This window comes from Aethalodelphis obliquidens, unplaced genomic scaffold (genome assembly GCF_003676395.1).
Source record: "Aethalodelphis obliquidens isolate GAN/ISIS:26980383/991018 unplaced genomic scaffold, ASM367639v1 scaffold53, whole genome shotgun sequence".
Classification (NCBI taxonomy): domain Eukaryota; kingdom Metazoa; phylum Chordata; class Mammalia; order Artiodactyla; family Delphinidae; genus Aethalodelphis; species Aethalodelphis obliquidens.
The window spans coordinates 2092165-2110071 of NW_020837997.1; the positions used below are offsets into that span (position 1 = coordinate 2092165).

General features: G+C 49.7%; 1 protein-coding gene across 14 annotated transcripts in view; it reads left to right on the plus strand.

Moving 5' to 3' along the window:
• MYO9B (myosin IXB) overlaps positions 1 to 17907 on the plus strand; it is a 91037-nt gene that overhangs the window by 47236 nt on the left and 25894 nt on the right. For 7 of the 14 annotated variants that reach the window (XM_027084595.1, XM_027084591.1, XM_027084582.1 and 4 more), the window contains exons 4-15: positions 1805 to 1867; positions 2335 to 2434; positions 2700 to 2800; positions 4723 to 4852; positions 7987 to 8076; positions 9425 to 9541; positions 9899 to 10033; positions 12100 to 12221; positions 14234 to 14375; positions 15063 to 15267; positions 16277 to 16358; positions 17441 to 17530. In XM_027084595.1, coding sequence (XP_026940396.1) covers positions 1805 to 1867; positions 2335 to 2434; positions 2700 to 2800; positions 4723 to 4852; positions 7987 to 8076; positions 9425 to 9541; positions 9899 to 10033; positions 12100 to 12221; positions 14234 to 14375; positions 15063 to 15267; positions 16277 to 16358; positions 17441 to 17530 — 1377 coding nt within the window. The remainder of the gene's footprint in view (positions 1 to 1804; positions 1868 to 2334; positions 2435 to 2699; positions 2801 to 4722; positions 4853 to 7986; positions 8077 to 9424; positions 9542 to 9898; positions 10034 to 12099; positions 12222 to 14233; positions 14376 to 15062; positions 15268 to 16276; positions 16359 to 17440; positions 17531 to 17907) is intronic. The other 7 variants (XM_027084587.1, XM_027084589.1, XM_027084592.1 and 4 more) reach the window with 3 other exon arrangements.

A 17907-nucleotide genomic window follows, 5' to 3' on the forward strand; every position in this document is an offset into this window, starting at 1 on the left:
CAGACCTGTACAGCTCACACACGTGGTGATAGTGGATCCCATGAGAGGCAGGGCCACTGCCAGGCTCAGGTCCCTGCCAGGCCACCTTCCTCCTGTGGGGTCCCAAGCAACGTGTGGCCTCTCCCAATTTTTAGCACCTCATCCAGTCCATCGGTGGGAGCCACAGTGCCCATACCTGGGGACATTTAAATCCAGGTCATTGAATCCCTGCAAAACAGTGCCTAGAACCTCGTAGTAGATCTCCAAGGAATGTTTGATGTCTCTGTTAGCATTGAGGATGTGGCCGCAGACATGCCTTATTCCTGCCCCAGAGCCCACATAGCCTCATGGACCCAGGTCCTTCAGATGTCCATCAACTGATAAACAGATAAGCAAAATGTGGTGTGTCTGTACGTGCGGACTATTATTCAGCCATAAAAAAGAATGAAGTTCTGATACACAGGGCAATGTGGCTGAATCTCAGAATCATTGGGTTGAGTGAAAGTAAGCAGATACGATATTCGGTTAACCCTTGAACAATGCAGGGGTTCGTCGAAAATCCAAAGATTCCTTAGCGTTGGTCCTCTGTATCTGAGGTTCCTCCAAATCCATGGTTCCTACGTATCTGGTTCCACATCCATGGATTGAACCAACCTCAGATCACGTAGGACTGTAGCATTTACTATTGAAAAAATCCACGTATAAGCGGACCCACAGTTCAAACCTGTGTTATTCAAGGGTCAGCTGTACTGTACATACTAAATGAGTCTATTTTATTTATTTATTTATTTATTTATTTATTTATTTATTTATTTATTTTGGCTGTGCTGGTTCTTTGTTGCGCACGCGGGCTTCTCTAGTTGCAGTGCACGGGCTCAGTAGTTGTGGTGCGAGGGCTTAGTTGTGGTATGTGGGATCTTAGTTCCCTGACCAGGTATCGAACCTGGGCCCCCTGCATTAGGAGCACGGCGTCCTAACCACTGGACCACCAGGGAAATCCCCTATTTTTTTTTAAATTCTAGAAAATCCAAACTAATCTTTAGGGGATGGTCAGTGGCTGCTTGGGGGTGGGTGGCAGGAGAAATGACAAAGGTCCCACAGAGACTTCTCAGGGTGATGGATGTGTTCACTCTCTTGGTCATGGTGGTGGACTCACAGGGATTTGCATGTGTCACAACTCATCCAGTCACACACTGTAAGTCTGTTGGGCATCAGTTATGCCTAATAAAGCTATTTTTGAAAATTACGTGAAAGGACCCAGTCAAAACTCATCCCGTTGCGTGCTTTGAGTAGGTATAGTTTATCGTGTATCAATCATCAATAAAGTTGTTTCAAAAAGAATGGAAAAGTGAATCCATTATCTTGTATTTCGGTTTTCAATTAGAGAAACATTTCATGGCTGGGGAGATGGTGGGAGCAGGGTTCAACCTTCCAGTGTTATTAGTGGGCACGTGGGTCCAATCGTTTCAATTCCTGCCACCTGTGGGGCGTCCTGCGTGATGCCAGGTTGGGCTTCCATACAGCTGTCATCCCAAATCTGGTCTGGAGGGCAGAAGTAGCCAGCCCAGGTTCCTTATTTTTATAGATGGTAGTCGTAGGGCGAGGCACATTTATGATGATTGTATTTACCTTTAGAGTAAGATTTTCAACATTTAGGTTGCTTGTTTACCACACTCAAGGTGATTACCTTTAGGTCCCTGTGTTTACCGTGGGTCCAGGGATGTTAATCTGCAGCTGGCTTTTCCATGGTAACAAATCACTCTTGTTCTTCAAGGAAACAGTATTAACGTGTAACACTTGTCCTTCTTTTTCCTCTTGATGACAGAGCTGTTGTCGAGAAGTACCTGCTTGAAAAGTCTCGCCTCGTCTCTCAAGAGAAGGATGAGAGGTAGGGGGATATTTCCTTGGTGATCCATCACATCTGCCTTCTTCCCTATGAAGGAGAGAAGCAGATGTCCTGAGATGGGGGAAATCTACAGGAGGCCACGGCGGATCTCCTGGGGGCGTGAGCTTTGCCACCTTCTTGTGCCTCCCCGGGGCTTTTACTGGAGTAGGTGCTCAGAAGTCTGCCAGAATGTGGTTAGATTAGAAGCATCTCTGATCCACCAGTGGGCAAGACATATGCCCACCACCTGAGGAATCTACTCGCTGGAGAAGCTCCTGGTTTGATTTTTGGGTTTTTTTTTTTTTTTTCTTAAGACATTATAAGAATCGACTTATTGTCTCAAATTTGTACATAGTCGAGCTGCTGTTTCCTCCCTGGCCTGGTCTCCAAAGCAGTATTAGTAGTGGTTTGAAGAGTAGCTGTCACTCGGCCTCCAAAAACAACTTTTTTCTCCTAATTTTGACCTACAGGAACTACCATGTGTTTTATTATTTGTTACTTGGCGTCAGCGAGGAAGAGCGTCAGGAATTTCAGCTCAAGCAACCTGAAGATTATTTCTACCTCAACCAGGTAAACAGCCCCGAGACCCAACCACAAATGCAGCCTCTGTTCCCCACGGGCTCTTTACGCACTGCTGGGAGGTCAGAGGCCGTCCGCCTTGGCCCTCTCTAGCCCCCAAACCGACTCCAAGGAGGCCCAGAGGGGGGTGGCATAAAGGACCCCATTCATTCCCCACGTCCTGGGCCATACCCCATCAGTTCCAGCCAAAATCATCCTCGCACGCCACCCTCACCAGCCCAGAAGTACCCAGAGCACTGCCGACTTTGTTTTTCAGCATAACTTGAAGATTGAAGATGGGGAGGACCTCAAGCATGACTTTGAAAGACTCAAGCAGGCCATGGAGATGGTGGGCTTCCTCCCTGCCACCAAGAAGCAGTAAGTGGGCGGGCCCAGCTGCCCTGCCATCTCCCACACAGGCCTCCCTGGGGCTTACCAGTCACTCTGAGATGTGACCCACCCCCTCATAGGAGCCTCACTAAGGAGAGTAGCGCAGTGACAGGGGATGCTCGTCACTAGCCATTGGGAGATGCCAATTAAAACCACAGGGCTTTTCAAAGGTCATTCATCATTTTAAAATCTGTTGTTTTTTTTTTTGGCTGCATCACGTGGCTTGTGGGATCTTAGCTCCCCGACCAGGGATCAAATCCGGGCCCTCAGCAGTGAAAGCACGGAGTCCTAACCACTGGACCACCAGGGAATTCCTCCATCATTTAAAAATTTTAAGCCCCACATTAGCAGACTCATTAACAGATTCTGTTAATCAGCAGAAAACTACACTATCTCAGTAGATGAAGAAAGAAATCTAATAAAATAAAATTTACTCAGGTATATTTACCCAAAAAACAAGAAACCACAGGGCTTTTGCCCAACAGTGTGGGTATACTTCACAGTACGGAGCCATACACTCGAAAACAGTCAAGAAAGCAAATTTTATATGATGTGTGTTTGACCACAATTAAAAATTGTTTTAATTCTTCAAAACCACACAGGGTGTTCTCCACACCTGCCCGGGCGACCAGGATACCCAGAGGGAACATCTCTGCCGAGCATGGTGCTAGGGGGGCACGAATGGGGCCAACTGCTGTGGACAACCATTCGGCAGTTCCTACTACGGATGTGTGTACACAACCAAATGCATACATTTGCTCACCCAGAGACACGCACATGAAGGCACACAGCAGCCTTGTTTATAACAGCCCCCAAACCCGGAAACCCTCCCAAATGCCCACCAACCAGAAGTTAAATAAATAAACACTTCGTGATATATCCCTGCAGGGGCCAGCAAACTTTCTGGAGAGGGACAGATAATAAATATTCTCAGCTTCGTGGGCCACGTGGTCTCTGTGGCATGTTCTTCTTTGCATTCTGTTTTCTTTCTTAACGACCCCTTAAAAATTGAAGAACCGTTCCTCCCCACCACCCCACGCAGCGGGATCTTAGTTCCCTGACCGGGGATCGAACCCGCACCCTCGGCAGTGAAAGTGCAGACCACCAGGAATTCCCTTAAGAACCGTTCTTAGCTAAGGGGCTGTACAAAAATGAGACCCCAGTTTGTTGACTACCTGGACAACCCCACACACAGCAGTGGTTCTCACTGGGGCCCCAATTCTGCCCTCAGGGGACACTTGGTCTTGCCTGGAGACATTTTGGAGTGTCACACTGCAGGGGTGGGCGGGGGGCCGGGTAGGTAGAAGCCAGGTGCCGGCACTGCGGAGGCTGAGAAGTGCTGGTCGGCAGCATTAAGAAGGGATGTGCTATACACGGTAACACGCCTGGCTCCCCCATCTCACACTTTTCAGTAAGAGGCCAGATGCAAGTACACGTGATTTCACCGAAGTCAGGTTCACAGATGGTATTAGATGTCAGGACAGTGGTTCCTCTGTGGGGCTGGTTCCAGGGCCTGAAATGTTCTGTTCCTTGGTCTGAGTGCCAGTTACAGGCATCTGTACATTTTGTGACACTTCATCAAAACTCTATACTTGGGGAATTGTGTGTTTTCTTTTTCTTTTTTTTTGTATGCATGTTATGCCTCCATAAAAAGAAAAATTTTAAGCTCCCGCCCAACACCACTACCACCAAAAAAAAAAAATAGAGATATGTGCCTCCCAAGTCCTATTCCACAAAGAGAGTCCCCAGTGGAGAATTGGACATCTTTCGAATTTCGTGTGTTCTGACTGGAATTGCTGGTTTTACGAATTCAGCCTCGTTCACTGGAAACTTGGGCCCAGTTCACTGGAAACTATCGCTGTCTCACGACTGGGGAAGGTGCCCCGACCTAGGTTCCTTTTCTCCCCCAGGATCTTTTCCATCCTCTCGGCCATCCTGTACCTGGGCAACGTCACTTATAAGAAGAAAGCCACGGGCCGAGACGAAGGCTTGGAGGTTGGGCCCCCTGCGGCGCTGGACACACTGTCACAGCTCCTGAAGGTACTGGCCCCTGTCCTCAGCCACAGCGGCCACCGAGGCCCAGAACTTCCTTCACTGACTGCACTTTTGTAAACTGGGGCCTGTCTGCCTGCTTCCTCCCCCCACCATCTCTTCTGTGTCCCTTCCTCATTTCTTTTTCTTTTTTTTTTTTTTAATTGAGGTATAATTAACATACGACATTAGGCTTCCCTGGTGGCACAGTGGTTGAGAGTCCGCCTGCCGATGCAGGGGACACGGGTTTGTGCCCCAGTCCGGGAAGATCCCACATGCCACGGAGAGGCTGGGCCCGTGAGCCATGGCCGCTGAGCCTGCGCGTCTGGAGCCTGTGCTCCACAACGGGAGAGGCCACAACAGTAGAGGCCCGCGTGCTCACCGCGCACCGCAAAAAAAAACTAAAAAAAACATACAACATTATTTTAGTTTCAGGTATACAACATAATGATTCAGTATCTGTATATGTTGCAAAATGACCACCGCAGTAAGTCTAGTTACATTTGTCACCCTAGGTGGCTACAGGGTTTTCTTTTCTCTTGTGATGAGAACTTCTAAGGTCTACTCTCTTAGCAACTTTCAATTATGCAATACGGTAATGTTAGTCACAGTCGCCATGCTGTACACTACATCCCCATGACTTATTTTATAACCGGAAGTTTGTGCCTTTTGACCACCTTCACACATTTTGCCCATCCTCCATCTCTGGCAGCCACCATTCTGTTCTCTGTATCTGTGAGCTTGGGGGGGAGTTGGGGGTTGCTTTTCGTTTTTTAAAATTCCATATATAAGTGAGAGATTTTTTTCCATTATAGGTTATTAAAGGATATCGAGTATAGTTCCCCTTGCTATATACTATACAGTTGGTTGTCTATTTTATATATAGTAGTGTGTATACTTTATTTTTTTATATAAATTTATTTTTTATTATTATTATTTTTTTTGGCTGCGTTGGGTCTTCGTTGCTGCACACGGGCTTTTCTCTGGTCGCGGCGAGCGGAGGCTACTCTTCGTTGCGGTGCACGGGCTTCTCATTGCGGTGGCTTCTCTTGTTGCGGAGCACGGGCTCTAGGCGCGTGGGCTTTAGTTGTGGCTTGTGGGCTCTAGAGCGCAGGCTCAGTAGTTGTGGTGCACGGGCTTAGTTGCTCTGCAGCATGTGGGCTTTTCCCAGACCAGGCCTCGAACCTGTGTCCCCTGCATTGGCAGGCGAATTCTTAACCACTGCACCACCAGGGAAGCCCCATAGTGTGTATATTTTAATCCCAAACACCTGATTTATCCCTTGCCCCACCCTTTCCCCTTTGGTAACCATAAGTTTGTTTTCTATGTCTGTGATTCTGTTTCTCTCTTGTAAATAAGTTTGTATCATTTTTTTAATTATTTAAAATTTTTTTTTATTTTTGGTTGCATCGGTTTTTAGTTGTGGCACGTGGGATCTTCATTGCTGCATGCAGGTTCTCCCTTGTGGCACATGGGCTTCTCTCTAGTGTGGCATGTGGGTTTTCTCTCTCTAGTTGTGGCGTGCGGGCTCAGTAGTTGTGGCTCACAGGCTTAGTTGCCCCATGGCATGTGGGATCTTAGCTCCCTGACCAGGGATCGAACCCGCGTCTCCTGCATTGGAAGGCAGATTCTTTACCACTGGACCACCAGGGAAGTGCCTGTATCCTTTTCTTTTAGATTCCACATATAAGCGGTATCATATGATATTTATCTTTCTCTGTCTGACTTACTTCACTTAGAATGATAGTCTCTAAGTCCATCCATGTTGCTGCAAATGGCATTATTTCATTCTTTTTTATGGCTGAGTAATATTCAATTGTGTATCTGTGCCACATCTTCTTTATCCATTCATCTGTTGACGGACACTTGGATTGCTTCCATGTCTCGACTATTGTAAATAGTGCTGCTGTGAACATTGGCGTACAGGTATCTTTTTGACCCTTCCTCATTTCAGAAGGACTCCCTCTGGGGCTCTCCCACCTCAACCCCTCACTTGGAAGGCTCTTCAAAATTATCGTTTATATATGTATATAAAACTGAATCACTTTGCTGTACACCTGAAACTAACATAATATTGTAAATCAACTATAATTTTTTTTAAATATCATCTTTTGATCAGCGAGGTCATCTTGTGATTGGACCATCCCCTCGTCCACTTGTCCTCAACCCCAGGAGCGCTGGGCAGTGTCTGGTGTCGTTTGGGGGGTACTCCTGTCTTCTGGTGGATGGAGGCCAGGGATGCTGTTTGACATCATAGAATGCACAAGACAGTCCCCCTACAGCAAAGAATGACCCAGCCCCAAATACCTGTGGTGCCGAGGCTGTTTTCGAAGCATGCATTCCATCTGTGGCTCTTAAAGTGCACCTGCGTCAGGGAACCCCAGCTCCTGTTGTGCTCATGAGGCTGAGTGAGCACGTCTGCTGGGAGACCGGGGCTGCTCTGCTACCCCAACACTTGACTTCTCATGGATGGGACTCGGCAGTCGGGGAGAGCCAGGCCCCTTGCCCAGCCCCTGCACCCAGGCCAGGAACCCGCTCCAACAGCGACAGCTTTAACACAGGTCACCAGGCAGCACCTGGGCCCGAGGCCCGCAGTGACACCCAGGCCTGTGTGACCACACTGTCAGGGCCATCGAGCAAGCCTGTGGGTGGTGATAATTTTGAGACACACCAAGCGTAGCACACACTGTGGATTGGCAGCCCTGAGGGTGGGCTTTGGGCCCACTTCCCGGCCCAGCTGCTGGGTGTCCTTCTCCCTCCCTCCCCACGCCTTGCCTCAGTGACACAAGGATCCAGTCCCTGAGCTCTCCAACTTTCCTCCCCTTCTCTCTCTCTCTCTCTCTCTCTTTTTTTAAAAAAATTAATTAATTATTTTAATTGAAGCATAGTTGGTTTACAATGCTGTGTTAGTTTCTGGTGTATAGCAAAGTGATTCATATATATATATATGTGTTTGTGTGTGCGTATGAATATATATTTAGATTCTTTTCCATTATAGATTATTACAAGATATTGAATATAGTTCACTGTGCTATACAGTAGGACCTTGTTGTTTATCTATTTTATATAAAAACAGTAGTGTGTATCTGTTAATCCCAAGCTTCTAATTTATCCCTTCCCCCCACCCCTTGACCCTGAAACAGGTGAAGCGAGAAATCTTAGTGGAAGTTCTGACCAAAAGAAAAACAGTGACCTCCAACGACAAACTCATCCTTCCCTATAGTCTCAGCGAGGTGAGTGCTGCCCTGGGCTTCTGTGAGGTGCCAGGCCCGAAAATATGAATACACAGGGCAGAAGGGGAGTCTTCAGGGACAGGTGGCATGGGTAGTGTTTTTCCTGCCCCTAAAGTGACAGCAGAGAACCCTGGCGACACTCTGGTTTTCATGTGAGCTCAGGTGTGGCACAAAGCAGCCTGTACAGCTCATAAGGCCAGAGCCGGGGCCACGTGTGTGGTGTCTATGTCCAGCTGCTCAGCGGGCACGCTGGTTCTCACCAGCAGAGGATAGCCACCTGTGGCCCACAGGCCAAACTCAGCCCACTGCCTGCTTCTGTCAATAAAGCTTTATTTTCATACAGCCACGCCCGTTCATTCACATGCTGCTCTCCTGCTGCAGCAGCAGAACTGGCCTGCAAAGCTGGTCCTATTGACTCACAGGCCCTTGCCCGAAAAACTTGCGACCGCAGGGCTTGAGCATGACCTTTACAACCATTGTGTGGGTCCCTAAATCCTGATAAGGCACCTCTCCCTGGCCTTTGCGCCAGCCTCGATGTTTTCTCTGTGATGTGTTTTTCTTGTGTTTTTACGCCTCTAGACTTATAGCTTGGGGAGCAGCAGGAAAGTACCTAGCCGCAGTGGGGGGTGGATTTTTAGCTGGTGGTGGAAGCTGCTTAGGCATCTGAAGTGGGTACTGCAGACAGCTGGAGCCCCTGTGGGCAAAGGCACCCAGCCGTGGTACGTGAAAGGTGCCGCAGGTCACCTGAGCCTGCAGCACGGCTGCTCCCCAGAGGCGCCAAGCTGAGCAGAAAAAGACCACGTACAGGGCTGCGTCCTACACGGCTCCATTTCCACAAAACCAGAGGGACTCGTTCTAGATCTTGAGAGCAGGCCAAGTGAGTCTTGTCACAACTTAGATCTGAGAACATACAAAGAAGGAATTCCTTGTATGTAAATTAGACCCCAAAAAGCCTTTTTAAAAAGTGGTAAAGACCATCGCTGCTTTTAGGCACCCCGTGGTGGGGCCCATGGTGCTCCCAGAACCGCAAGGGACCTGGTTTTGAACCCAGCCCAGCCTCCTGGTTCGTTCTCCCATGGTGCCCTCCCTGAGCCTGCGTTCCCACCCCAGCAGTCCCCAGGGTGCTCTGAGGCCAGCCAGCCCATGAGAAAGACTTGGCCCAACCGCAGGCTGCCAGGTCAGGGCTTCACGCTTCACGCTGGGGTGGGCCAGGGCATCCAGGCTGACGGGACAGCGTGCGAAGTCAGATGAGTTGGGTGTTTCAAGTCACCACTTCAGTCTCCCCGCCTGTGCATACAGACCTCAGGGCCCGACCCGCCAAGGTGTGCCACCCACTCTGTACCCACAGGCCATCACCGCCCGCGACTCCATGGCCAAGTCACTATACAGCGCCCTGTTTGATTGGATCGTGCTGCGGATCAACCACGCCCTCCTCAACAAGAAGGACATGGAAGAGTCCGTCTCGGTGAGGACCACACCCCCTCGGCAGGCAACCCATGACGTCAGCTGCAGTTGGTCGGGCACAGGCCAGTTCTTCCCAGGGCAGGGCCAGGGAACCGACGGGATGCGATTCTCAGGGCCCAGCACAGAACGAAAACACAGGACTCCAGGCTTCCCCTGCAGGGGGTACCGGTTCAATCCCTGATCGAGGAACTAATATCTTGCATGCCGTGCAGTGTGGCCCAAAACAAAACAAAAACCAAAAATCAAAAAACCACAGGGCTCCTTGTTTAATATTACGGGTTCTAAGGCCCTCACCAGCAGACAGGCTGCTCCTGAGGGAGGGCCCACCAGTAATAACCATTCTCTCTGTCTCCCCAAGTGCTTGTCCATTGGGGTCCTCGACATCTTCGGGTTTGAAGACTTTGAGAGGAACAGTTTTGAACAGTTCTGCATCAACTACGCCAACGAGCAGCTCCAGTATTACTTCAACCAGCACATTTTCAAACTGGAGCAGGTAAGGACATATCATCTTATTCGCCCATCCCACCCAAGGAGGAAAAGAATGAGCCAGAACCGGGATCTCCCTTGGGACCTGGTCTGTCATCAAACCCGCCCCAGAATTTTTCTCTGCAAAAAAAAGGGAGAGTCTGGGAACATTCCCACCCAGCCCAGGATGAGGCAAATGGCAGGGATATTTGGAGCCACAGCTCAATTTTGTACCTTCTCTCTGCTCAGAGATGAAAGTCCTTTTGGTGGGAGAGAAACTGAGTTGCCTTGTAAGGATTTGCTTCAGTCAACAACAAAGATATCCTGTCTTAACGCGTCTTCACACTGAGAAATAACCAGCCGTCTTTACCCAAGTATCATCCTTCCCATGATTGATTCTGATGGGGAAAGAAAACTGATGGGTTTATAGAGATGCTTAGCTAATTTTACTATTACGTCTCTTGGCGGAAAGTCACATTTCTCGCTTGAAATGTGGCTGGTCCGCATTGAGTTGTGCAGGAAATGCAAAATACATAGCGGATTGCAAAGACATAGCTTGGGGGCAAAAAGGGAATGTAACATGCCTTGTTGGTAATTTTTTGTGTCAATTATGTGTTGACATACATCATACACCTTGGGTATGTTGGGTTAAATTAAGTATATTGTTCAAGTTAACTTCACCTGTTTCTTTTCACATTTTTAAACATGGCTGTTAGAAGTTCGAAATGACATGGGTCTCTCACATTATATGACTATCAGACATTGCAGTTCCAGAGCAGGGGCCGCCCAAAGTTATTGGCACGTGGCCACGCTCATTTGTTGACATAGCATCTGTGGCTGCTTTCACGCTGCGACAGCAAAGCTGAGTCATCGTGTGGACACCATCTAACTTGTAAAGCCTAACATATTTACCATCTGGCCCTTTACAAAGAAAGCTTGCTGACCCCTGGCGGGGGTTACGTGTGATTTTCAGCACTTTGCTGTGATACGGTAAATCCCCTACATTATGAATGAGTTCCATTCCGAGGGCGCGTTTGTAAGTACAATTTGTTCGTTAAGTCCAACAAAGTTAGCCTAGGTATGCAACTAACACCATTGGCTATATAGTACTGTACTGTAAATAGGTTTATAATACTTTTCACACAAATAATACATAAAAAACAAACAAACAGGGCCTTCCCTGGCAGCGCAGTGGTTAAGAATCCACGTGCCAATGCAGGGGACACGGGTTCAAGCCCTGGTCTGGGAAGATCCCACATGCCACGGAGCAACTAAGCCTGTGCGCCACGACTACCGAGCCTGTGCTCTGGAGCCCACGAGCCACAACTACTGAGCCCACGTGCCACAACTACTGAAGCCCGCGCACCTAGAGCCCGTGCTCCGCAACAAGAGAAGCCACCACAATGAGAAGCCTGCGCACCGCACCGAAGAGTAGCCCCCACTCATTGCAACTAGAGAAAGCCCGTGCACAGCAACAAAGACCCAATGCAGCCAAAAATAAATAAATTAATTTAAAAAAAACAAACACAAAAAATAAAGAAAACATTTTTAATCTTACAGTACAGTACCTTGAAAAGTACAGTAGTACAGTACCACAGCTGGCATACAGAGGCTGGCATCGAGTGAACAGGAAAGAAGGGTTACTGACTGGAGGAGGGAGAGGAGGTGGGAGATGGTAGAGCTGAAGGATCGTCAGCAATAGGAGACGGAGGGCAAGCTGCACAACCACTTGTAGAGGATGCACGCATGTGACAATGTACGCCAGACACATGAACTAACTTAAGTGATTGGACATGCAAATGCACGTTTGCATCTTTGCAAGTTCGCAACTTGAAGGTTCGTACGTAGGGGACCTACTGTAGATGTTTGACAATGTGCATTCCTGTGGCTAACTGTTCATTTATTGAATAATTTTATAGTTTTATTGTTATATTCCTATTGGTACATTAATGTGCATTCTATGTTATTTGCACATTTATATTTAAATATGTACAAGCATGCGTAAATAAAATGTTTTTTATATGACGTGTGCTACATAAATATTAACATGTCCATGAAATGATGAACTTACCGGATACCCCTCGAACCCTGCAGGAGGAGTACCAGAGCGAAGGGATCTCGTGGCACAACATCGACTACACAGACAACGTTGGCTGCATACATCTGATCAGCAAGAAGCCCACCGGCCTCTTCTATCTCCTGGATGAAGAGAGCAAGTGAGTGTCCACGGCCCAGTGCGTCCGCAGACCCGGGCACCATTCCGGCTCTGCAACCCCAGAGCCTCACCCCAAATCCATACCATCCCAAGAACTTCCAAGTTGCTCAGACTCATGCGGCCACAAATCCTGACCTCACGTTTGCAAAATACAGTACCATCCACCACAGAAATATTAACACTCGAGATAGCTGTGAACTTGGAAACACACCCTCCTGGGAGTCCTCGGGCAAGTATTGGGGGACCTGAATCTAGAAACTGGGCATGGGCTTGGTGCGTCCTTGCAAAGGGCAGGGCGTGGAATCGGGCCCAGATGCGAGATTCTCTACCAAGCCTGCCGCCCCTCGTCCACAGGACACCATGAAGGCTGGAGAAGGTATTTTTAAGGTGCTTCATGCTTGGTCACCCAGCCAGAGCTCCTGAAATCGCAGACAGACTAAACCAACAGAAATGTATTCTCTCACAGTTCTGGAGACTAGAAGTCCAAAATCAGTATTGGTGGGCTGAAATCAAAGTGTGGGAAGGGCCACCCTCCCTTCAAAGGCTCTAGGGGAGGATGCTTCTTTGCATCTTCCAGCTTCTGGGGGTCCAGGTGTTCTTGGCTTGTGGCTGCATCACTCCAATCAATCTCTGCCTCTGTAGTCACATCATCTTCTCTCTTTCTGTCTCATCCCCTCTTATAAGGACTCCAGTCCTAGTAGATTAGTGCCAACCCTAATGGCCTCCCTTTTTTTTTTTGGCCATACCACCACGCAGCTTGTGGGATCTTAGTTCCCCGACCAGGGGTTGAACCCCGGGCCTTCGGTAGTGAAAGCTCCGAGACCTAACCACTGGACTGCCAGGGAATTTCCCCCTGATGACCTCATCTTAACTTGATTACATCTAAGGTCACATTCACAGGTTCTGGGGGTCCAGATGTGGACAGTCTTTTTATCAACCACTTTATCAGGCCCCTTGTTTGCTGCTGAAGTCCCCTCAGGGCTGGTGTGAATCAGCCGTACCTCCTGTCTCAGACCAAGTCCCGTCCAGGACAGGACACATCCATCCTAGGCTGGGATCTGCGGAGAGAACGTTCAGACAAGGGAAGAGGCAGGGTGCTAGGAAGGGCTAAATCATCACTCCCAGGAAACTCCCAGAGCCGAATCTGGGGGAAGCGTGCAAGACAGGGCGGGGCGGAGCAGGGTCGGATTTGTCTTTGTTGAAAATCTTGCTATTTAAAGAAAAAAAAAGAAAGTCTTGCTATTTTAGTTCATCATGGAGTTGGGGGAATGGGGGCAGGGGCGGAGAAGGCTTGAATTGAATTTGCTAAAATAGTGTGTTAAAATGTTATTTATTTCCACAACTGAGTGAATGGATCTCTCACGCTCCACACCCTGGCCCTGGCAATGATGTGCCCTGTAGCTACAGAGACTCTCCTCCTCTGCCCCCTGTTAAGCCACGGAGCCAGGCATCAGGGATTTGGAGGCACGTCTTTCTGCCCGTGTTTTGCGGTGAGGCTGGGCAGAGGCTGGGGATGCCAAAGCTGGCTGTGGCATTTCCTTCCTGGGAGGCCAAAATAGCCAGGTACAACGGCTCCCTTATTCTGCCCCCAGCCCCCCTCCCTGCTTCATCCCGTTCTGCCGGCCCCTCCCTCTAACAGAGGAACACGGGCAAGACCCACTCCAAGACACAGCACCCAGGGGCAGATGGACCTGAGACAAGAAGTCACCCCGTCCTGGGATTATTCCAGGAGCTGCCCACGGCAGGCCCAGGTCCCAGTCTTGCCTGGACTGCACGTTCGCGTGAGCGCTGGGCTGCTCTGCCTGGTCCAAGTTTGCTCTGCAGCCCCAAGTGCGTCACTTTGCTCACAGCCTCTTCAAGCCAGGTGGCAGGTTCCCAGCCCTCGGCCCCGTGCTCAGCCTGCAGGAGCCCAAGCACCCGCCCACCTCATCCACGGAGGACCCGCGACCTGCAATGCAGAGTGGGTGACCGGCCACAGTTCCTGCAGTTAAATGTCTTACATCCTCTTCCCAGCTTTCCCCACGCCACGAGCCAGACCCTGCTGGCCAAGTTCAAACAGCAGCATGAGGACAACAGGTACTTCCTCGGCACACCCGTCATGGAGCCGGCGTTCATCATTCAGCACTTCGCAGGGAAAGTGAAATATCAGATCAAGGTATGCAGCCATCCACTGCCATCATCAGTCAAGTCACGCTCTGCCTGGGAGGCGGGAAGGGGACCGCGTGGGTACCCTGGAGGCCCCTTCCCTCTGGCACTTGCTCTGTCCCTCCTCTTTTTTTTTTTCTTTTTAAACTTTTTTTTTTATACATTTATTTATTTATTTTTGGCTCCATTGGGTCTTCGTCGCTGCACACAGGCTCTCTCTAGTTGAGGCGAGTGAGGGCTACTGTTCGTTGCAGTGTGCGGGCTTCTCATTGCGGTGGCTTCTCTTGTTGCGGAGCACGGCTCTAGGCGCACAGGCTTCAGTAGTTGCGGCTCGTGGGCTCTAGAGCACAGGCTCAGTAGTTGTGGCGCACGGGCTTAGTTGCTCCGCGGCATGTGGAGTTTTCCTGGACCAGGGCTCGAACCCGTGTCCCCTGCATTGGCAGGCAGATTCTTAACCCCTGCGCCACCAGGGAAGCCCTGTCCCTCCTCTTTATTGCTTTTGGTGGGCGAAGTTCCAGGGCTCTCGGACCCAGTGTCAAACCCCTGGCTCTACTGTCGAGGGCTCCACGGCAGGAGCCACGTCTCTGTTGTTGAGATGCACTGCCCACTAGTCCTTCCCATGCTGGCCCCCAGGGCCTCGGCCAGCACTGGCAAGGGACCACCCGCCTCCATCATCCCTCCTGCCACCCCCCACCAGGACTTCCGGGAGAAGAATATGGACTACATGCGGCCGGACATAGTGGCCCTCCTGCGGGGCAGCGACAGCTCCTACGTTCGGGAGCTCATCGGCATGGACCCCGTGGCCGTGTTCCGCTGGGCGGTGCTCCGGGCTGCCATCCAGGCCATGGCCGTGCTCCGGGAGGCCGGGCGCCTGCGGGCCGAGAGGGCTGAAAAGGCTGCAGGTAGGAGGGTCCCCAGGTCACTGTTGAGAAGAGGACACTCATAGTCCATTGCAAAGTGTAAATTTTCATTTCATTTCGCACATTCCCAAGGTTGTACAACCAGCACTTCTATCTGGTTCCCCAAACTCTTTTTTTTTTTTCTTTTCCATTATAGTTTATTGCAAGATATTGAATATAGTTCCCAGTGCTATACAGTAGGACTTTGTTGTTTATTTTATATATAATAGTTTGTATCTGCTAATCCCAAATTCCTAATATATCCCCCCCGCCACCCTTTTCCTTTGGTAACCATAGGTTTGTTTTCTATGTCTATGAGTCTGTTTAGTAAATAAGTTCATTTGTACTATTTTTCAGATGCGACATAAGTGATAGCATAAAATTTGTCTTTCTCTGTCTGACTCACTTCATTTAGTATGATAATTTCTAGGTCCATCCATGTTCTGCAAGTGGCATTGTTTCATTCTTTTTTATGGCTGAGTAATATTCCATTGTGTAAATATACCACATCTTCTTTATCCGTTCATCTGTTGATGGACATTTAGGTTGCTTTCATGCCTTGGCTGTTGTAAATTAGCTCCCAAGGTCTTTTATCGTCCCAAACGGAAAGTCTGTAGCGGGGTGTATAATTTAACCTCATCCGTGCAAGGCAGGAAGGTGTGTCACCACTTTTCTGTGAGGATAACCTGAGGCCCAGAAGAGCTGAGTGGCTCCCCCAGGGTCACTCAGCTCGAGATACCAACCACGGCATTTTAGGAAGGGTGTCTATTAAAGGAGGACCAAAAGGTTAAAGCCTTTATGAGCAGTAGGAAATAGATGATGCTGTTTTGTGGGGAATGGAACATTTCACGGTTCCCCGTTCTGCCCAAATTTGAGTGTCAGGCCCTTTTTTTTTTTTTTTTTTTTTTTAAACGGGCTCAAGTCAGGATCACAGCCTCCATGGAAAAGTTACAAAGCCCTTCAGCTACAAGCGACCCCCACCCCCCAAACTTCATCTGCTCTGTGTCCCCAGCAGGTCTGGGCAGCTCTGGTGCCCGAGGTCACCTGGGAGAGCTGCAGAGAGGAGCCAGCACCCCATCGGAAAAACTGTACCGGTGAGCGAGACCTTTATTTATCCCAAGTGAAGCCAGTAGTCAGCGGCATTGTTTACAATGGCGCCAGAAACCCGACACTCTGAACCCAGGTCGGGGTTGACCAGAATAAGGAACACAGCAGCCGCCTGAACAAGAAAGACCCAGAAGTAACGGCATCTGGTGGCCGCATTTCTGCGAGGCAGGCCTCGTGCATCATCTGCCTTAGGGGGATGTGGGCGGCTCAGTTTACAAAGGAGCTTTTCATGGCCGGTCATGACCATTGGCGGGTGGGGCCCAAGGGCTGCTGGTCTCACAGAGCAACAAGCTTGGTTTAAGAGCGCTTCCGCCCTTAGCCTGCCTGGGGTGTCCCGAAAGCCAATCAGCTAAGTTCCTTCACTCTCAGTCAGAAACACAGATGCACCGTTGCCTATAAGGGTGTCTTGTGGCCACCTAGCAATGGCCAAGGGTCCTCCACGTACCCCAGTTGCTCCTGAGTGTAAAAGTGAGCAGGCTTGTGCTTCCAGGATTAAAAAAGCCTACACTGGACAGACATCTGAGGCCATGACAAAGCCAGGGGAGGGACCCTTCTGGCAGCCTGAGAGAGGCAGGCTACATTGAGAAGGGACCACTTGGGCCAGACAAGGCAGGCAGGGTGTGCTAGCCGTGGGGGCAGCATGTGCAAAGGCCCTGGGGCAGCTGAGTCCCCAACCTGTTTCTCAAGACTCAACAGATTTCCCCAGGAGCGAGTCACTAAATTTCAAAACATGAAAAAGTCATTTTATTTTTGAACACTTTATAATAAAAACTCCCTCAGGAGAGTCACAAACGCATATGTGTGGAGGTAGAGCTAGCACCTAGGTAAGTGACCCCATGTCGTTTGTCTGAAAGCAGCGTGTCATTTTCCTGCTTTTAAAAAGGTGCATTTTTAAATCAGCTTTTTCACCCAAAAGGAGGCAAGAGGAAAAAAAATAAACTACGTCCCAGTATTTGAAAGTGGCCCCTGACCCACTTGGTCTCCCCAGGGCCTGGCCCCAGGGCCTGGCCCCCGGGCTGCGAATCCTGCCCCAAGAGCGCATTTAGTTTATACAGATTCTCCCTTTCAGCTGCTCAATGCTAGATTTCTCATTTGACGGCTCTGAGGAGTTCGATATTAACGCTTTTGAGGACATCATTGCTTTCTATGAAAGCAAGAAGTAAGTAGAAGCAAGGGCCTTCGAACCCAAGACCAGGGAGGCACGCCCAGAGGAGCCGTCACCCGAGGTGCTCAGCGCAGTATCCAGAGCAAGAGGGGGATCGGCGAGCCGAGGGGCGCTCTCGCCAGCTTTGGCCACGTCAGGGGGGTGTGGGCTGGAGCCAAGGGCCTCGTTGTCATCAGGAGCTCTGGCCGCTGCACTGACCGCTCAGGGTGTGGAGGTGAAACGTGACCCCTCTGTTGTCTTTGCTCTGTGCCTCCCTGGAGGGTGAGGGAGCAGAGGTAAGTGTGGCCATTCCGGCCCTGGGCATGGTGCATGGAACACAGACAGGGGGCTGCCGATCGGGGTCTTCCCAGGCCAACTGCTCAGAGCTTCAA